Source organism: Homalodisca vitripennis, chromosome 4, assembly GCF_021130785.1.
Source record: "Homalodisca vitripennis isolate AUS2020 chromosome 4, UT_GWSS_2.1, whole genome shotgun sequence".
NCBI classification, from domain to species: Eukaryota; Metazoa; Arthropoda; class Insecta; order Hemiptera; family Cicadellidae; genus Homalodisca; species Homalodisca vitripennis.
The window spans coordinates 118,234,425-118,252,612 of record NC_060210.1 but is presented as its reverse complement, the minus strand read 5'-3'; the positions used below and the strand labels follow the sequence as shown (position 1 = coordinate 118,252,612).

The window sequence follows — 18,188 nt, the reverse complement described above, 5'->3', positions numbered from 1 at the left end:
TCCTCATTATTAGTCCAACTTACTCTTTAACGTCAATGGCTGACGCTTTCTGCTGGTGGGAAACAGTGCGTGATTGTTCATGGCTGACCTCTCACACCTCCAGTAAAATATGCCTCTCACAGTTCACTGATTTAAGCGAGCAGAAGTACGGTATAATACTTTTTGAGAACATTCCATCTCTTATTGTATTTAAAACGATAAGTCCCACAGATTTGATGACAATTATCAGTTGGTTTTAATATTCTTGGATTCAAGAATTTTATTACTGAATTCAGAATTATTAAATTGAATATTTGTTCAGTCAAACAATAAATGCAATATCACAATATGGTAGTGGTAATTGAATAAAGTTAAGGAGGTATTGCCCTTGTGCAAAACAGTTACTTTACAAAACAAATCTCATATACTATTAAACTTTAAGTTAATATGGGATATGTTTAAAAATGCAATGCTTTTACTGTTAACATGTCACCTAAGTTGGGAACCTCTAGTATATTGTAAGTATAAGTGAAAGTGGTGAATAAATTTTATATTTTTAATCTGATTTAAAAAATAACTTTTCTAAGAAAGAATTTAAGAAAAATAACTAGTTTTCACAACATAGGCTATTAAAACACGTCACAGAAACACACATTTTGTACCTTTATGATATTATTCTTGTTTTTCTTTACAATTGATCGAGAAACTATTCACCATACTAATGAGGTTAATAGAAGCAAAATTGTTGAAGTCTACAATTTAAACTTGAGTGACATGGAAGTGAGAGTTGAGTGTTAGCCAGAAGCCTGTAAGCTGAACAGTTATATCTGCAAGATCATTAGCATCTAGCTGTGTTACGTATCTCAATTAGTATGCTACTCCTGTGGGAGCCTCATTAACATTCGTTGCCCACTCGGTGTTAACTGAGCTGGACTTGAGCCAGAACCACTTGAGACAATCTGTCATCAAAATGTTTCAGTCACTCGCTTTCTTTTCAATCACTGGTTGAGACTTGTACAAATAGTTTAATAACATGCTATGGCAGTATAATTATAGTTGTTTCTAGCTGAAGTTTAATTTGCTTTTCAGAGAAGCTTGTTAGATATAATTAATTTATTAACATAATGAACAATGAATTGGTTAACAGTTGGATTTAATTTACTGCAAAATTATTCCTCTTTCTCTTGATTCGTTATAATAGAATTCAGTTAATCACACTAATTGAACACTATTGTTCCATCATGTTTATGTAACAAACTGTTTTTGTATAACAAATTATATTGTAATGCTTCAATTTTTAATTTTTATTAAATGTGTCACCAATTATTATAATGCTACACAACAAAACTTCTAAACAGTGGTGAATTAAATGGCAAAACATTTTTAGTCCTGAGTATTATTTTGAAAACATATTTATTAAAATAAAACTGTGAACTTGAACAAGTTTTATAACGAAAATATAGATTAACCCTTACAAAAAATTAAAACAGACCTCTATATTTCTTCTCATATTTTTTCTTATGAGCTAGAGTTTTAGATGCTGTGTATCACAGTAAAAAAAATACATAACATTTAGCTGATGTTAATAATTGTCTGGTTGTCCAATAGTTTTTCAATTACATAAAATTATACAATATATTTATTCTTATTGTTAGTACAAATTATTCATTAATTTCATGTATAATGTGTTTTATGTGATAAAAACACTGAGTTAAATACATTACAGAATCTCTTTCCCCATCCCTACAATCTGTCCTGAATGTCCAATCAAATATATTTTTTGTTTAAAAAGATATTATTTAGGTTGCAGTGCAAGTTTCGTCAACTTATTGCCAATTATTAAAAAAATATATATTATAATTTATGTTGGGCTTAGCACATCAATAGTAATTTTCTTCTAAATAACAGTACAATATTATTAATTCTTAACAAGTTTTACCATTTGTAGAAAGTGACTAAGGCAGTTACTTAAAACATAAAAACAATTAATGTTTATGTTAAATTTGTTATAAACATGAATACTATTGTTGGTTAAAACAATTGAACAGGGTGTTTCCAAAGTAACACTGCATCATAAGAGAAGGTTTAGAACAAAATAAACAACACATTATCATGTGCCCTATCTGCTTCGTTTAACATTCTCTATCTGTGGTGCTGTTTACCTAACATTCATAACAACACATTGGAGATAAAGTATTTAATTTTACATAACATTTTGTCTTATTGAAACTAGACGAATTGTTTTTATTGCTTTAATGTGGTCCGTTTTAAAACATGGGGATACAATTTGGTGAAAACTTATACTAGAAAACAAATCATGATACATAAAAATAGCTATATAAAGTTCATTTTCTTCTTTGTTATAAATCAGATAAAAAAATCAAAACAATCTATGTTAGTTAATTTTACGACTTAAAAAACTACACTTGTATTTTCTCAGTTTAATTTGGTGTGAATAAACTAATTAGATTCCAAACCTGTTTTGCTATCTCACACAAACAACATTTACTTAAATATGCGCCATTATGATTGCTGTTGAACCGACAAGTAAAAAGTGAAATAGGAATGAAAAATATTAATTATAAGGCAAATATAAGACCACTTGACCATTTTTACGCTTAACCTGATTAAACACTGAAATCATAACTAAATATATCTGAGAAAAATGAACAAATGTAATAAATCTTATATTGAATGTATCTTTACAACTTCATACAGGCTGAATAGTGAGTAAGATTAAAGCTCCTCTTTAAGAATATACCAAATTATTAATGACCTCAATTCAAATTTTTAAGTAAAATTATCAATTTTTTACACACAAACTGATATAAAGGTAAGAGCTGTACTAGTAAACAAGGTAGAAGTACACCAAACCTCATGTGAGATAGCAAGGTTCGCTGAAGTTTCTTGTAAAATTTCAAAACAAGATAGTTCATTTCATCTTATAAACAAATGGATGATATCAAAAAATTTTACTATCCCCTTTCACTAACAATCTCCCAAATCCTATCTAGTGACTTGTGTCATCTTCAAATGCAATCTGGACTGTAGAAATGAAGTTCCATGAAAAATGTCTAGTCTATAACTCAATTTGTTCTGTAGGTATCGTGTAGATAGACAGACAGACAGAAGAAAAAATGTTGCCTGCTCTCTGAGTGATGGACTTAGTTAACACTCAGCTGATAAATATAAATATTAACCCTTATAACGTCAGTATATCTTTTCACGACTTCCAGCAAACGGCACAATATTAAAAAAAAAAAAATTTTAATGTGTAAAGTTCATTTTTATTTTTTACTTTCTATAATTATGGTAAGTATAAAAAAGTAAAAATTTTAAAATTATCTTGTACGTACATATATTTATGGGACATTAAATTGTAGATATAAATAAAGTCAAAATAAAAGGCACACAAAATTTTATTAGCTAAACTATAAACATTACCAGACAATTATATAAATTACACTTGTGATAAATATAAAAAAGAAATGCATGATTGTAAATATACAACTAACCTAATAGTGTTCTTTTATATAAACAGAAAACACGACGAAGGAAACCGACTCAGCGATGGTTAGACACGCACTACCTGAAGCCAAACTGCAAACAAAAGCGCGCGCGCTGTACGGCGTCTGTGCCGTGTGGCGGGGAGAGTGTCTAGACACCGCGTCTATTGTTTCAAACAATGTAACGCGACAGCTATATTTTGACGCTTGACATAGGTCAATAACCCACACACATGGTTGACGCATACCGTTAGTGACATTGATCGGATTTAAAAGGAACTTAAATTTGCTATAGACGCAGTTTTGTGTCGATGCGCCGTACCGCGTCTTTGCCGTTTGGAGATAGTTTGTCTATGCGCCATACGGCGTCTGTGACGTTATAAGGGTTAAACAAAATAAAATATAACTTGACTATGCAGATTTGTGAAGATGCACAAAGACTTTAAGGACCAGTATCAAACCTCTTACAATGTTTTATAATTCACATTTCATAGAGGTGTATTTGGTGAACTATTAGTTTTTAAATTCAAGGGATCTTTTAAAATAACCTGTATAATTTTTTTGTATCACTGAACAACAGCAAATTTAAAAAATCCTGTTATGTCTATAATTGTTCCATAACCATAAACATTATAACATTACAATAAATAAAGAACTGTATAATTTAAAAAAAAATATGGAACCACTATAAATATAGAAAAGTGATTTTGAATGAAATGATTGTTTTTTTTTTTTTATAATTGGTAGAGGAATGAAAATAAATATTTTTTGGGAAAAACATATGGGGAGTTTACCAATGTTTTACTATCAAGATAGTTCAAATTTTAAATGTTGCCCTTAGCTAGAAAATTTTCCATACAACATGATTTTGATCCATCTACATTATGCTGTCATGTCTCAATTGACTTCAGCACAATTTGCTGCATTTAATATTAGCCAGAGAGCACTTTTGGAAGGTTTATGCCATCCATAAAAATCAATCCTCCTGATTATAACTTTATTCGAACATTCTTAGAAGTATTTTTGGAATGTCCTTTTAAATCCAGAGTTTTAGTCACATTGTTCCTGAGCGCTAATGAAATTTTAACTGTCAAAACATGTATGTGTGGAGATAAAAATCCAAGTGCCATTCGTGTTCATCATTTCTAGAAACAATTTTTTGTGAACACCTTGGCTTGCATTGTTTAAAATAATTGCTTGTCAGATCTTACGTCCTCTTTCAACTGTGTTTCCCTTCTTAACACTTTGTACCCTGGGCCCTTAATACATGTTTCGGCGTGGCTCCCTGGGGGTTTTATGATGCTTTTAAAAAATTCTGTGTTATTACAGTAATTATGTTATAAACTCATACTATATATCTTTTTAAAGATAGAGATACATATTTTTTTTAAATGTATACAAATATAAAGTTTATTTTCAAAATAAAATTATTACATACTATTGAATGTTATGTAAAAAATACAAAAAAAGTTTTTGCTACATAGCTTGTTAGTTCAGGTAGTTCGCCTGAATGTGGTAATTTTTAAAGCACAATGGTCTGAATCAAATACAGGATATCGCACATTTTCGTTTAGATCGTTCATAAAATCAATATTTGGTCCCAGGTGTGTATCAAAATCATCGTCACTTTCCGACTCGGAGTCAAACAAAAGATTGCGAATTGCATCACTTTTGATTTCATCACCCATATTATTTAAACTCGAAAGTAATAAGTAAAGAATATAAAAGAAAATCAACGGAAAGTCGAGAAGAAAGAACAAAGCGTGTGTAAATACAAAACACACGGATAACCTCACATTGCTTACATTTGCCTTTACTTCATTCAGTAAGAAACTAAAGTTCTGATTATTTACAAACAGTTAAATTCACATTTAGAATACATTATAATAACATTTGCTTCAGTATTTGTCGGCAAGATTTGTAGAAAACTTCGTAAGACATCACTAAGACTCACAACAACACACAACGTGAAACACTACAAAGCAAACTGACAGTACCGACAATCAGCCGCGGCGCCTACGATCAGCTGTCTAGACTCGCTTGTAGTACGACGATAAATATACTTATTTTGTTACTAAAACGTGACCCAGGGATCTCAAAACCAACAAATACGAACTTAGACAACCAATGAACATAATCAAAATGTTTGAATCCAAAAATAAGATGACTGAGCTAAATAATACAATTTAAATAACACAACCCGAGCTATACTCGGGCGCCGGTAGCAGGCGCTGCATACGCGGCCCGATCAATACTTGGGCTCAGGGTACAAAGTGTTTAGAGTTGCGTATTCAGGTATAATACATTGTCGAACGTGGTTTGAGCAAAACAAACAACAATCTGGCACACTAAATATAACTGGTTTGCGATTTCTTCAGCCAACAATATCAGGGAATTGAGAGAAATGGTACCATATGTACCACGCTTGAATTATTTCTATGGAGCTGCCTGAAAGACATAGTTTACATGGCACTGGTAGAAAATACCATACAACTCATTGTGTGGATTGTTTGTCACACCAGCAGAATTCAGGAAAAAAATCACAAAAATCGAAAAATAATACATGTGAATGTTGCACAGAGCTCAGCTTTGCACAACACAAAGCAGCTACATGTGAATAAGTTCATTACAAATTAACATGCTTGTTAACATCATGTTTTTGTGTTTTTCTTTTTCTGATCTACAAGAAGTTGTGGGGATTTGTAATTTAACAAACACCCTGTTTGTACAAGTTTGGTTGATTTAGTGAAATGCAAGTTTATGTACAATGTTTTCTAATGCAGGGAGGAGACCTGTTTGACGCTATAACGAGAGCAGTCAAGTTCCCGGAGAATGACGCTCGGTTGATGACTCAGAACCTGGCCTCGGCACTCGCCTACCTCCACGAGCAGAACATTGTGCACCGGGACATCAAACCTGAGAATTTACTGGTAATTAAAATACTTAATTACATGGATCTTTTTTACGTTTAACTTCATACATTCTGCACATTCATTCATTCGTTTCTTGCCACATTTTGTTTCATACATGTATAAATTTCTTATTCCAAAATGGTTTTTATTTAGATTAAAATTGTAAATTAATGTTTAACAATAAATCACAAACGTTTTTGATGATAAAATCAAGTGAAAAACATTGCCTTGAACTGTTCATGACCGGAGTAATCACTGTGTTTGTTCGTCTTTGCGGATGTTTTGGGCAGGATGGACCTAATTCTAAATGTCATGGACATCCATTCCTCTGGGTGTAGGCTGATATTGCCTAGCCACTTTTGTATGTGAAAGACATGTAACATATAACACTATAATGTTTGACATTAGTATTGTTAAAGTCTTCAGCAGTATATACCACATCATCATCCTTATTGAACAGCTTGGCAAATGCAAGTTTGCCCTTGTCCTTGATTGACATCTTCTCTCAATTTTGTTTCATCAATATGATGTCTTGGTCTTTTGTGGTGGATTGGTGCAATCAGGAGACCAAATGGAATGCCCAGAAGATCCAGAACCAGATCCCTCCTGCCCAAAACGTCTTTAAAGAATAAATGCAGTGATTACTCCAGGTGTGAGCACTAAAGCAATGTTATCACATATTTTTCACTTGATATTATCATTACACACATTTGTGACTTATGGTTAAAGATTGATGTACTATTTTAAATAAAAATGAAAACCATTTTGGAATAAAGAATGTTTTGTATTTAACAATTGCCCTTAATTTCCATTTTTTTCTTTTTTCTTTCTTTTGATCCTAACTGAAGATTGTACAAGGGGTTGGAAGTGCACAAAAAATAAATTTCAATTCAAATTTGGCCATTCATTGATTGGGATACCGTACAGTACCTTGTTACTATCATCTCAGAGAATAAACAACTGAGATATTATGTCCTAATACACCAAGAACTCTGTATTCTGAGAAGACTAAACCTGTGCCTAGTGATATACTAGAAGATAATGTTATTAAATTAAAAATTATTTCTGAAATAGCTTCTAGATTCTTGATTACTTAGAAGAATGAGCTATTGAAAACACAGCTATTGTCAAAGCAATGCTGGTGCACAACGATTACACCCTCCTTCTGAAGGTGCTTAGCCAAGCAAGATCTTTTGAAGTGTCTGGTGCCCAGTGATGTGATACAGGTGGTTCAACAGTAGATCTTTTAGAAATGAAAGTTATCCTAATAACCAAAGAATTGTCAAGGAAAGCTTCCAGAGCCAAGAATGATGTTGAATTAAACAGTAAATATTGAAAGCCTATTCACTGCCTCTAATGACCATAAAATCCAGGTGTATATGAGGGAATAAGTCAAAATATTTAATTTGCATATCACCAAACCCCACCATTTTTTCTTCTTGACTCTCTGCCTCCATGATTCCAAAATCATAGGCACACCAAAACATGTTTTATGTATATAAACTTTTGACCTTTAAACTTCCAATTCACTCTTGGTGGTTACATATCAACCTCTAATATATTAATGTATAATTTACCAGTGTCACATTAGCATTAATTAATCTGCCATAATTGCATGGCATTATTTATGTGAAGATGCGGATTAATGATGTGATTTCTAGAACGGCTTTAATGTGCAGGTTGAGTTTGAGGGAGAGACTGTCCGAACGTTGAAGGTGGGTGACTTCGGCCTGGCGCAGAAGGTGGTGGAACCACTGTTCACGGTTTGTGGCACGCCAACCTACGTGGCTCCTGAAATACTGACAGAGGTTGGCTACGGCCTCAAGGTAACTGAAATTTTGACTTAGACAGAGTCATGTTTGTTCAAAATTTTTGCCAATATCTAACAATACAGTTAATGGTCATGATGAGTGCTTTGTTTAAAAAACTTAACAGTTATGAAACCAACTTTGTATTTTTTTTCCACCTGAGGGAAAGGGATGATTGTCACCGCACTTAGTCCTAAAAAGGACCTTTACATTTGCCTTACTTATATTTGTGACCTCAGAACTTTGTATTAGTAATAGTCTATGTGTCTGATTTCTGATTAACGGAAACACATGGTTAATTGAGGCCATTTCTTTTTTAATTAATAACTTGTTAAGGAATTGCATACAAATTAATTTCTGTTTTTGATGTATGTGGGCAAGGAACACTGTATGGCTCTGCTCGCTTTAAGTCAGTTAGAGAAAATAACACAATTATTATAAAAATGTTTCTCTTATTTATCACAACATATGTGCAAAATTTGGTATCTGTAAGTTCAATAGTTGTTCAGATTTAATTGTTTTAGTAAAAATACAAATTGCGGCTAGCGGGTAATGCACCTATTAATTACAGCTGGGTTTTCTATAAAATAAAATAATTTATTTTATAAACTATTATTGATAAATAATAGTTTCTTATTGATTAATATAAATTGTTCTGTAAATTAAGATATTTTATCACTATCTCCATATTATCCGTGTTTTTCCAAGAGGTAATTTTGGAACATCATGTTTTCCTACAAACTCAATATGAATCAGTATGGCATTCTATCACGCACAGGTGCAGTGAACCTATATGAGGAATATTTCTTTAGCTATTTAGAGTACAGTCTTATCCGGCTTCCTTGGATATACTGTACATGCTAAGAGTAATGACTGTCAATTATTCAAGATCTTCTTGAACATCATCTTGCTCACTTCACTTGGTTGTTGATAAAAGTATGAGTGACAGGGACATTTTACTTATCCTCTTTTGTGGGCTTTTATTGCAATGACCAGAAGTATCATCCTACAACTGATTATTTGGTTCTAGATTGATGTGTGGGCAGCAGGAGTGATCCTGTACATTCTCCTCTGTGGGTTTCCTCCATTTGTTAGCCCCAGCAATGACCAGGAGGAATTGTTTGATGATATTCTCAGTGGCCAGTACAGCTTCCCTTCGCCCTACTGGGACGACGTGTCCGAGCTTGCTCGGGACCTCATCAGCCATGCCTTACAGAGTAACCCCGAGCTCAGGTTCTCTGCTGAGGATGTCCTTGATCACCCTTGGTTCGAGTCCAAACTCGAGGAATGACGAAAATCTTAACGTCTTTTAGTTGTCTGACAGAAAATTGTTTGTTTGCTATTTATTATTTTTATTAGCACATCTAGTAAATTTCCTCTCGTAAGACAAGATGGTGGTATTTATTGTAGGTAAGTTTTGGTTAACTTCATTGTTACATTTTTTGTTTGTTCTTTTGACGTTGGCTACGGTGTATAGACAAACCTTAAGACTAACTGATACAGTAATATAATTTAACAAGAAGTAATATAAGACATTGTGTTCTATTCACAATAAAGAATCATGTGTTCACACAAGTTAAAGTAATATTTTTATGCATAAATCGTAATACTTTCCCTCTTATATCAAAGTATTTGTATGTGTATATTTAAATAAATAATTGTAATGATTGTATTTTCTCTCAAGAATGCAACCTCAAAAAATTAATTTTTTCAAATAAAACAATTTTACATTATCGTATTAGCATTAATTAATCTGCCATTATTGCCATTATTACACGGCATGATTTATTTGGAGATGTGAATTAATGATATAATTTCTTGAACGGCTTGAATGTGTTGGTTGGGTTTGAGGGGGACTGTCTGAGCGTTGAAAGTAGGAAACTTTGGCCTGGCGCAGGAGGTGGTAGAACACTTTTCAACGGTTTGAGGCACACCAACTTGCGTGACTCCTGAAATACTGACGGGGTTGGTTGCAGCCTCAAGGTAACTGAGATTCTGACTTAGACGATGTTATTTTTGTACATCTGGATTGATTATATAAACACCAAAACACAACATAAAGACACTAATTGCAGGTTGCAGAAAAACGTTCCTCATAACCATACAAAGAGGAAACATGCTTCAATCAGCAATTTTTTTTTTATTTGGTTGAATGATTCTTGAGTCAGATAAAAACATCCAAAATACACAATAAATCACTATTTCTTAAACATCTGCTTGGTGCTGGAGCATTGTCTGGAGTAAATCGCGCTTTGCGCCATACATACAGGAGATGCCAGTTAGAAAATTAATTATATCTTATTTACGTATTCAATTTTCAATTTTGAATATTGGAAAGTCAAAATATTTATTCAGATGTACAATCATAACTCCATCTAAGTCAAAATTTCGGTTACCTTGAGGCCATAGCCGTCAACCTCTGTCAGTATTTCAGGAGTCACGTAGGTTGGCGTGCCATAAAAATTTAACAGCGGTTCCACCACCTTCTGCGCCAGGCCGAAGTCTGCCACCCTCAACGTTTGGACAGTCATTGTTCCTAAACCAAAGCAATAATCTAGAATATCAGCTGGTAACGACATTATTCAATACAAGTTTGAAACACAACACAACATTACAAAAGATTGCAATTGCATGCACTGCCAACATACGCTCAGCTGTCCAACAATGCTCAGCTGTTTATATATCTATCTCGATTCGTTCTAGAACAGGGGTTACTGAATTACACTTTAAAACACTAAGTTTCGGATGTTATCCTAATAATAATGTACCTATGTCACATACTCCTCCTCAAACCCAACCTGCACATACAAGTCGTTCAAGAATTCACGTCATTAATCCACATCTCCTAATAAATTATGCCATGTATTTATGGATACTTAATGCTAATACGACACTGGTAAGAATTTTGTATAAAAAATATACATTTTTTGAGATTAATTACTTGAGAGAAAATACAAACATTACAATACTTTTTTTTAAATATACACATACAAATACTTTGAAATCGGAGGGAAATACTACAATTAATGTATAAAAATATTACTTTTTCTATCTAGTTTGTCGAAAAATGTCATATGACAGCCATACTTACTCATTTTGTGAACTGTTCATCACTCTACAAAGGACTAAGCATTTATAAAATGTACACCAGTATTTTATGTGTTATGTAGCATCATAAAATAAAAAGAATTATTTGATGTAGAATACTGTTATTTTTTTCTGTGACGAATGTATAAACATGTACCGAATGTAGCAAAAAGGTTCTTTTTCAACGGTAAAAACTTTTCAAATCATTATACACAATCACCAGTATTGTGTGTGTGTGTGTGTGTGTGTGTGTGTGTGTGTATATATATATATATATATATATATATATATATACACACACAATTTAGACTCTCGTACTGGATGATGTTTTGTAACTTTATAATATTTTGTGTAAATTTAATAAACCAAATCAACTTTCAGGGGTCTGTTTCAAGTAAACCGATATATTGTATACCGTTATATTTTCTATGTAAAAAGTTTCACCAAAATAATTATTTCAAAAGTGACTACAACTGTGTATTTGTTTTCTAAATCAAGATTTGTATAACTTTACTAACCAAAATGAGGGATCAAGATGGGATCAATATCCTTGGAAATTATGCTTCTAATTATTTCACAGATATAGAGTTAATCACTATATATCACAACACTAAAGTGTTCTTAACTAATAATTATTAATTTTTTTCAACCACTTAATGTATGAGGACTGTCCAGAAAGTAATTAGACGTTATGAAGTAAAATAATGTAGCCAAATGAAAAAACCAAATTTTTATATAAAAATTTGGACTATTTTAAAGCCTTTTCTACACAATATCTAATCAAATTAAAGTACTTTTTGTAATATTATTTTTACCTGTTTTAAACTATTGTAAATTTACTCTATATAATATGAGGTTGAGAGGTAGAGAGGGCTTGACAGTCCTAGCTCCACCTCTTTAAATAAAAACATTTTAAAATTTAATTTAATTTTTTTTTATAGTGTCGTCTCCAGTTACAATATGATATATTATTCTATTTCTTCATCAATTTGATGGTAAATGTATACTGTAGTATGTACACTAATAAATAGTCAATCATTGTTCCTCTTTCTTCATAAATTTTATGATAAATTTGTACTGTAGTGCAGGGGAATTTACACCAATAAATAGATCTAAATCTTTCAAGGCTGATAATAATCATTTATCATAATGCTTTGATTAAAATACTGACATTCTGTCTAGGGTGAATATTGCTGACTGACAAGCTTTATTTAGAAAACATAGTCCTAATTCTGAATACTTTGTTTCTAACATTGCAAATTACACAATAATTTTCCACATTTAAATACTCCCTTTTCAACTGGACCATGAATCTTGGCTCTACAGATTCTGATGAATAAGAAAGCACAGAGACAACCACCACAAAATTTTGCAACCATGAAACTTTACATCCACTATGAACTTTTGTCACCACAAAACTTAACAACCACTATGAACTTTGGCCGCCACGAAACTTGACTCCTGAGAATTGTTGCCACCACAAAACTTACCTACCACGAACACATCTAAACAACTCCAAACTAATTTGCTTTAAACCAAGCCAATAATTTACAACAAATTAAAATTCCTTCACCAGATGGTTTGTTGTGCAAGTATACAAATTATAATTTAATAAACCAAATAAAATTTTACGGGTCTGTTTCAATTAAACCGATTATTTGCGTCATGCTTCATGAGGCGGTTTAAGCATATGCAACTTCACTACTGGTTTTAATTTTATAAAAAACATATGTATGAACTGGATTACTTTTATCATTTACTGTACAATATATAGAAGAGAAGGTGGTTCCTGCTCTGTGCACCATCATGATAGGCTAAGATGTACGTTACTTTCTAGACAGTCCTCATATTAAAGATTCTGTTTGGGCAACATATAGTCTACACAGCAGATCTGTTATGTATGCGTATCTCATAAAAGCAATTTGTCTGGAAGAAAATCTGTAATTTTTTAAAATTTATTGTTATGGTAAAGAATACAGAGTTACTAAAAAACCACTTAATAATTTTTGTTGAGACAATTTTGTTGTTTAGTAGTTAACATGTTATTTGTTTGCATACTATTTAACATGTTTGTTTCCTAAATACTATTGTGAATTGTGAACATTTATATTTATAATCATTTTAAAAATAAAATAAGATGTGTTCTATGTTTGTAAAGAGTTAAACTTAAATTATGTACTTTTACTCCACTAGTTTAAAGATAGTTATTTATTAAGTAACATTATGGGAATGTTCGCAAAACTTTGCATAACTTAAAGCCATATTAAAATGGTGTGTTTTAACTCATATATGTTCTAATATTGAATATGGAATTGACATGATTTTTGATTGCGTTACATAGTATAAAAAATGTGTTAAATATCAAATTTGTTTTAGAGACATAAAATATGAATCCACTTTTTGACATGACAAGCTGTAGAAAAGTCACGGATGTTTCTATCTTGTCAGCACTCTTAGGATGTATGTTCAGTTGTGAACATCCTTGACAAAATGTGAACATTAAACATTTGAAATGTTAACCAACTATTGCAGGGTTTAGGTTTTCAACCAATGCCACTTTTAATCCTCAGCACTAGCAATGAGGGTTTCTTCTCTACGGTATTCCCTCATTGCCATTTCTCAACGATTAATGAATGTGCCTCAGGGAACACGTGTTGGCACTACTCACAACACATTTTTCTTTTTTTTGAGAATTCACAATCCCCATTTGCTAGATTAGTCACTAAAAAATTTCTTGCATTTGCAAAGGTACTCTACCGAATGACGTAAAATGTGTACTGAATTCATTTTAATTAAGATAATCATTTCATAATGACTTCTTTTAACTTTTTAAACAAGTTTAGTCTTTTAGTAGGTCATATAGTTTTTGAAGAGAAAAATGTACAAGTACCAATTCTCTAAACAGTACTCCGTTATTTCTACTTGATAAAATATACTATATTTACAAAATATGAAAATACTGAATTGTGTGTGTATTTTGTTACTAAGTTTTTATTTTAAGTTATGGATTTGTGTTTTGGAATCAACTAGCATCAAAATATCTATGAAAGTAGGAAAGATATTTGGTTTTTAAGGTTATTTGGTGCTGTAGAACAACGGAACTCTGCTAGATTTGCAATGTTTGGTTTTCAGTACGGTAACTTGTGTTTTCTTGTAGATAGAGAGTATAAAGAAAGCGGAGATATTCAGGCACTATTCGTTCAATACCAAATGCCAGCTTTAATATTACTGTAAGTATGTGGCTAATTTATTTTTTTTAGGATGTTTCCTAAAAAAGTAGGCTTCCAAAAATGTGTAGTATTTTTGTATTGAGTGCTATTAGATTTAAGGCCATTAGAGTTTAGCACCAAGTCGGTAGATCTGTACATAAACATTACATTTTTGTATCCATGCATATTTTACACGTTGCAATATTATAGTTCTAGCCTTTAGTTTTTTCGTTTAACCAATCAATGTTTTTTATAATTTTATTTTTATAGAACTAAGCAAAGGTAGTACAAATGAAAATAAAGGGCTTTTTGAACATTATCAGCTTGAAGCATTAAGATTGAATAGTAAAATTAATGTTTGGTGAAAACAAACTGAAAATGTTGACTTATGTGTAATCTAATTGTAAAATCTTAGTTTTATAATCTTCATAAAAGAGAAGGTTTTAAACACATGGTGGTGTTTAGTGATGGAATTCTCTCCCTGACAAAATAAGGAAACGTTTTCTATACTTGCATGTGACTAAACATAAATTATTGAAATAAAAAATGGTTTTCATTACTTATTTAAAATTATTTAATGATACATTATTTACATAATAATAAACAGATTCTGGATACACAAGTAAGATATGTCTTTAAACTGACTTTCTGTATCATGGATTAAATATAATCCACATTGTTGTAATTGTGATGGTTAGGCTGCACAGGAGATAAGGTGTCAAAGATATTGGTAACTCTAACGTATTCTTGTATGTGACATTTTCTTTGGACTGGCAAACTTACAGAATGGCATTACAGTGGATCCACAATATTGACAAGTATAACAATATTTAATTCACCTCTAGTCAAAAAAAAAAAATTTTTTATAGCAGTTTGCATTGTGCGATTTGCATTTACCACTCAAACTACTAGTTTTAAATCGGACTTATTAAGGTTCAGTCTATAGTTGTTAACATTAATGAAATTATAAATGTATTTTTTTCTTGAACATTGTGTTCTCACCAACAAGTCATGTTAACTTAATTATACTATAATTGTAATATTTTGTACTTAATAAATTCAATTCAATATCTTTATAAATTAACAATTCACTTTTAAAAGATTACGTGTACTTGTTAATTTTATTATATGTCTTGCTGAAATAATAGTAAACATGGCGATAGTGAAATACATTAAGCTATGTTTACAAGTATGTAGGAAAATCCGTTATCTAACATCTGCGATATGTAGCTATCCAAGATATAGTTCCAAATATATTACTCAATTTTATTAAATTGTTATCCCTGAAAAAATATCAGTTCTAAATAATATAAAACGCACCTTGATCAAGGAATAGAAATGTTAAACTTGAATCGAAAAGACAGGAGAAATACTAAGACAGCCGAGTCAAACACAGATTTTGTGTTGAGCCATTTTAAGAAAATTTTGTGAGTTGAAAGGCAAAATTGATGAAGATATGTGCAGAAGTTTGAAGCAGCTGATGTTCATGAGCAGTTAAATCAAAACGTTGCTTCATTCTTATCTGTTATTTGATTCAACTGTTATTGTTATAAATCCATCCGTATTAGCCATTATAACACTTTACTGTTTAATCCTTAAAATTTTAGTTTTGCAGTTACAGACAGCAATGTCACACTTGTCACAAAGGACTGTATGGTTGCTAATCTCTTTTATATCTTATCTCAGGTTGCACATGTTAGTCTTGTGGTAACAAAATAAAATTTGCAACAATAATTATATGAAGAAACGTGAAATGTCACAATTCTGTGGGGGATTGTGTTTACATGAATATAACTTTTAAATATCATTATTTAATTTATTATAAGAAAATTTGTATGTTTTAATAATTACTTTGTTATTGTCATAATTAATTATAAGTACTTACATTACAGTTTATTAAGTTGCATTATTAATTGTACCTTTATCCTTTGGCTATCCCAATTTTAAACAGTACTTATATATTAAAATTGATGATAAAGTTTTGTCTATGTAATCAAAAATATGAGAAATAGGTCAATGTTATAACATAAGTAAGAAGAGCTACAACTTTTTAATTTGTTTCATCTTATGAAAAGTTTAACTCACTGTATAAAAATGCAGTATTTTTGTTTTTATAACTCTGTGAAATATTTCGATGCTTTTTAGGAGCAAAAACCTATTTCATGTGCATTAGAGATATCTGAGAAAGAAGTTAGAAAATAACTAAGAGCATTGCTTTATGTAAATAAGCAAGTTGTGACATTAAAGCTTGAGAATCTATGTGTTATTGATCATAATAGGCAGAGTTTGCATTGTAAGGTAACCTTTTTTACTATGATCATGTTTCTCAAACCAGCCATGGAATAACACCAAGATAATGCTTTGATAAAAGCAAACATTTGCTATATTGGATATGTTGGATATAACAACCTTATACCCCACAATTAAATTAGTTTATAGGCAGCAAACCTGATGTAATATAAATGGAAATAAACTGGGAATGGGATGAATAAAGAAGAGAATGGTTAGGAAGAGCTTTGGTACACAAAATACTGACCAAAGTGAATGTTGAGTTTAGCTTTGGTTCATCTTCTTCTTAGTGCAGCATCTGGAATGTGATGCTGTCACAGACTTGACTCCTGAAATCTGGAGTCATGTTCATCTGAAGAGATCCAAAATAGTGTCGTAAGGATGTAATAAGTACATTTTAAGCTTCTTTATCACTGACTGTTTTTAGATTCCAGACGCTGCACTAAGAGGAGGGTGAACCGAAGCTAAACTCAACTTTCACTTTAGTCAGTCGAAGTCAAAGAAAGTTTTATTTTACCTGGCAAAGTTAGGGGTAATAAGCCCTCCCTAACACAGCCTGGGGACCAACGGCTTAAACCGACTTCCGAACGACCACCAATGGCCGGGCAGGCGGACTGCTTGCAAGGACAGGATCGCTCAGCGGTCACCCATCCAAGCAGCATGCTCGACGTTACTTGATTCAGTTATCTTATAACCGCTGTACCCGTTTCACTGCGCCATTAGCAAAGTGCTGTATTTGCCATTAACAACTGTGCAGCAGACTTTAATACAGTCTTGGACAGGATGTCCAGTTCCATCTTAAAAGATTGTAGTCTGTTTTACGTAATTAACTTGAATAATGATGTTCAGCCATTTAGCCCTCGGTATGATACGTGACTAACCCACTGTGGCGTGATAAGATCTGTGAGAGGATATTCGATCAGAGCTTTTGCTTCCATCCTGGGTGTAAAAAGCTATTTATGGTTTTAGGGTCCAACTTTACTGGATGTAACAGCAGGATTACTTTTCACTCCCCAACAGGGTTTTATGTGCCTTTGGCTACCTCTGCCATGGATAGAGCATATGCAGCACCATCTTTTTATCCCTTCTCTCAGTAAGCTATACAAATAATCTTAGAATGCATTATAAAGGATGATGCAGCTTCTCCCTTATGTAAGCCATTTTATTGGTGGCAGTAGTATTAGCAGGTAACTAAATTATACAGAACTGCTGCTATGATTATCTTATTAATTGGAGCTATCTTTTTACAATACAAACAAGGTGTTATGAACAATTCATAACCAATTTTACCATATTTACTGTATGTCACTGATTTTATTATGCATTAGAGTAAAATTCAAAACCATTATATGAATAAGTAACAAATAAACTTGCATTGAATTGTTGAAAGAAGATGGA

The 18,188-nt window shown here is 32.0% G+C and overlaps 1 protein-coding gene across 1 annotated transcript in view; it reads left to right on the top strand.

Moving 5' to 3' along the window:
- LOC124360003 (serine/threonine-protein kinase GL21140) overlaps positions 1–15,581 on the top strand; it is a 35,735-nt gene extending 20,154 nt beyond the window's left edge. The window contains exons 7-9 of the mRNA XM_046813228.1: positions 6,269–6,415; positions 8,077–8,223; positions 9,236–15,581. Of these exons, the coding sequence (XP_046669184.1) occupies positions 6,269–6,415; positions 8,077–8,223; positions 9,236–9,496 (555 nt within the window). The 3' untranslated portion in view covers positions 9,497–15,581. The remainder of the gene's footprint in view (positions 1–6,268; positions 6,416–8,076; positions 8,224–9,235) is intronic.
- Positions 15,582–18,188: the final 2,607 nt, after the last annotated feature.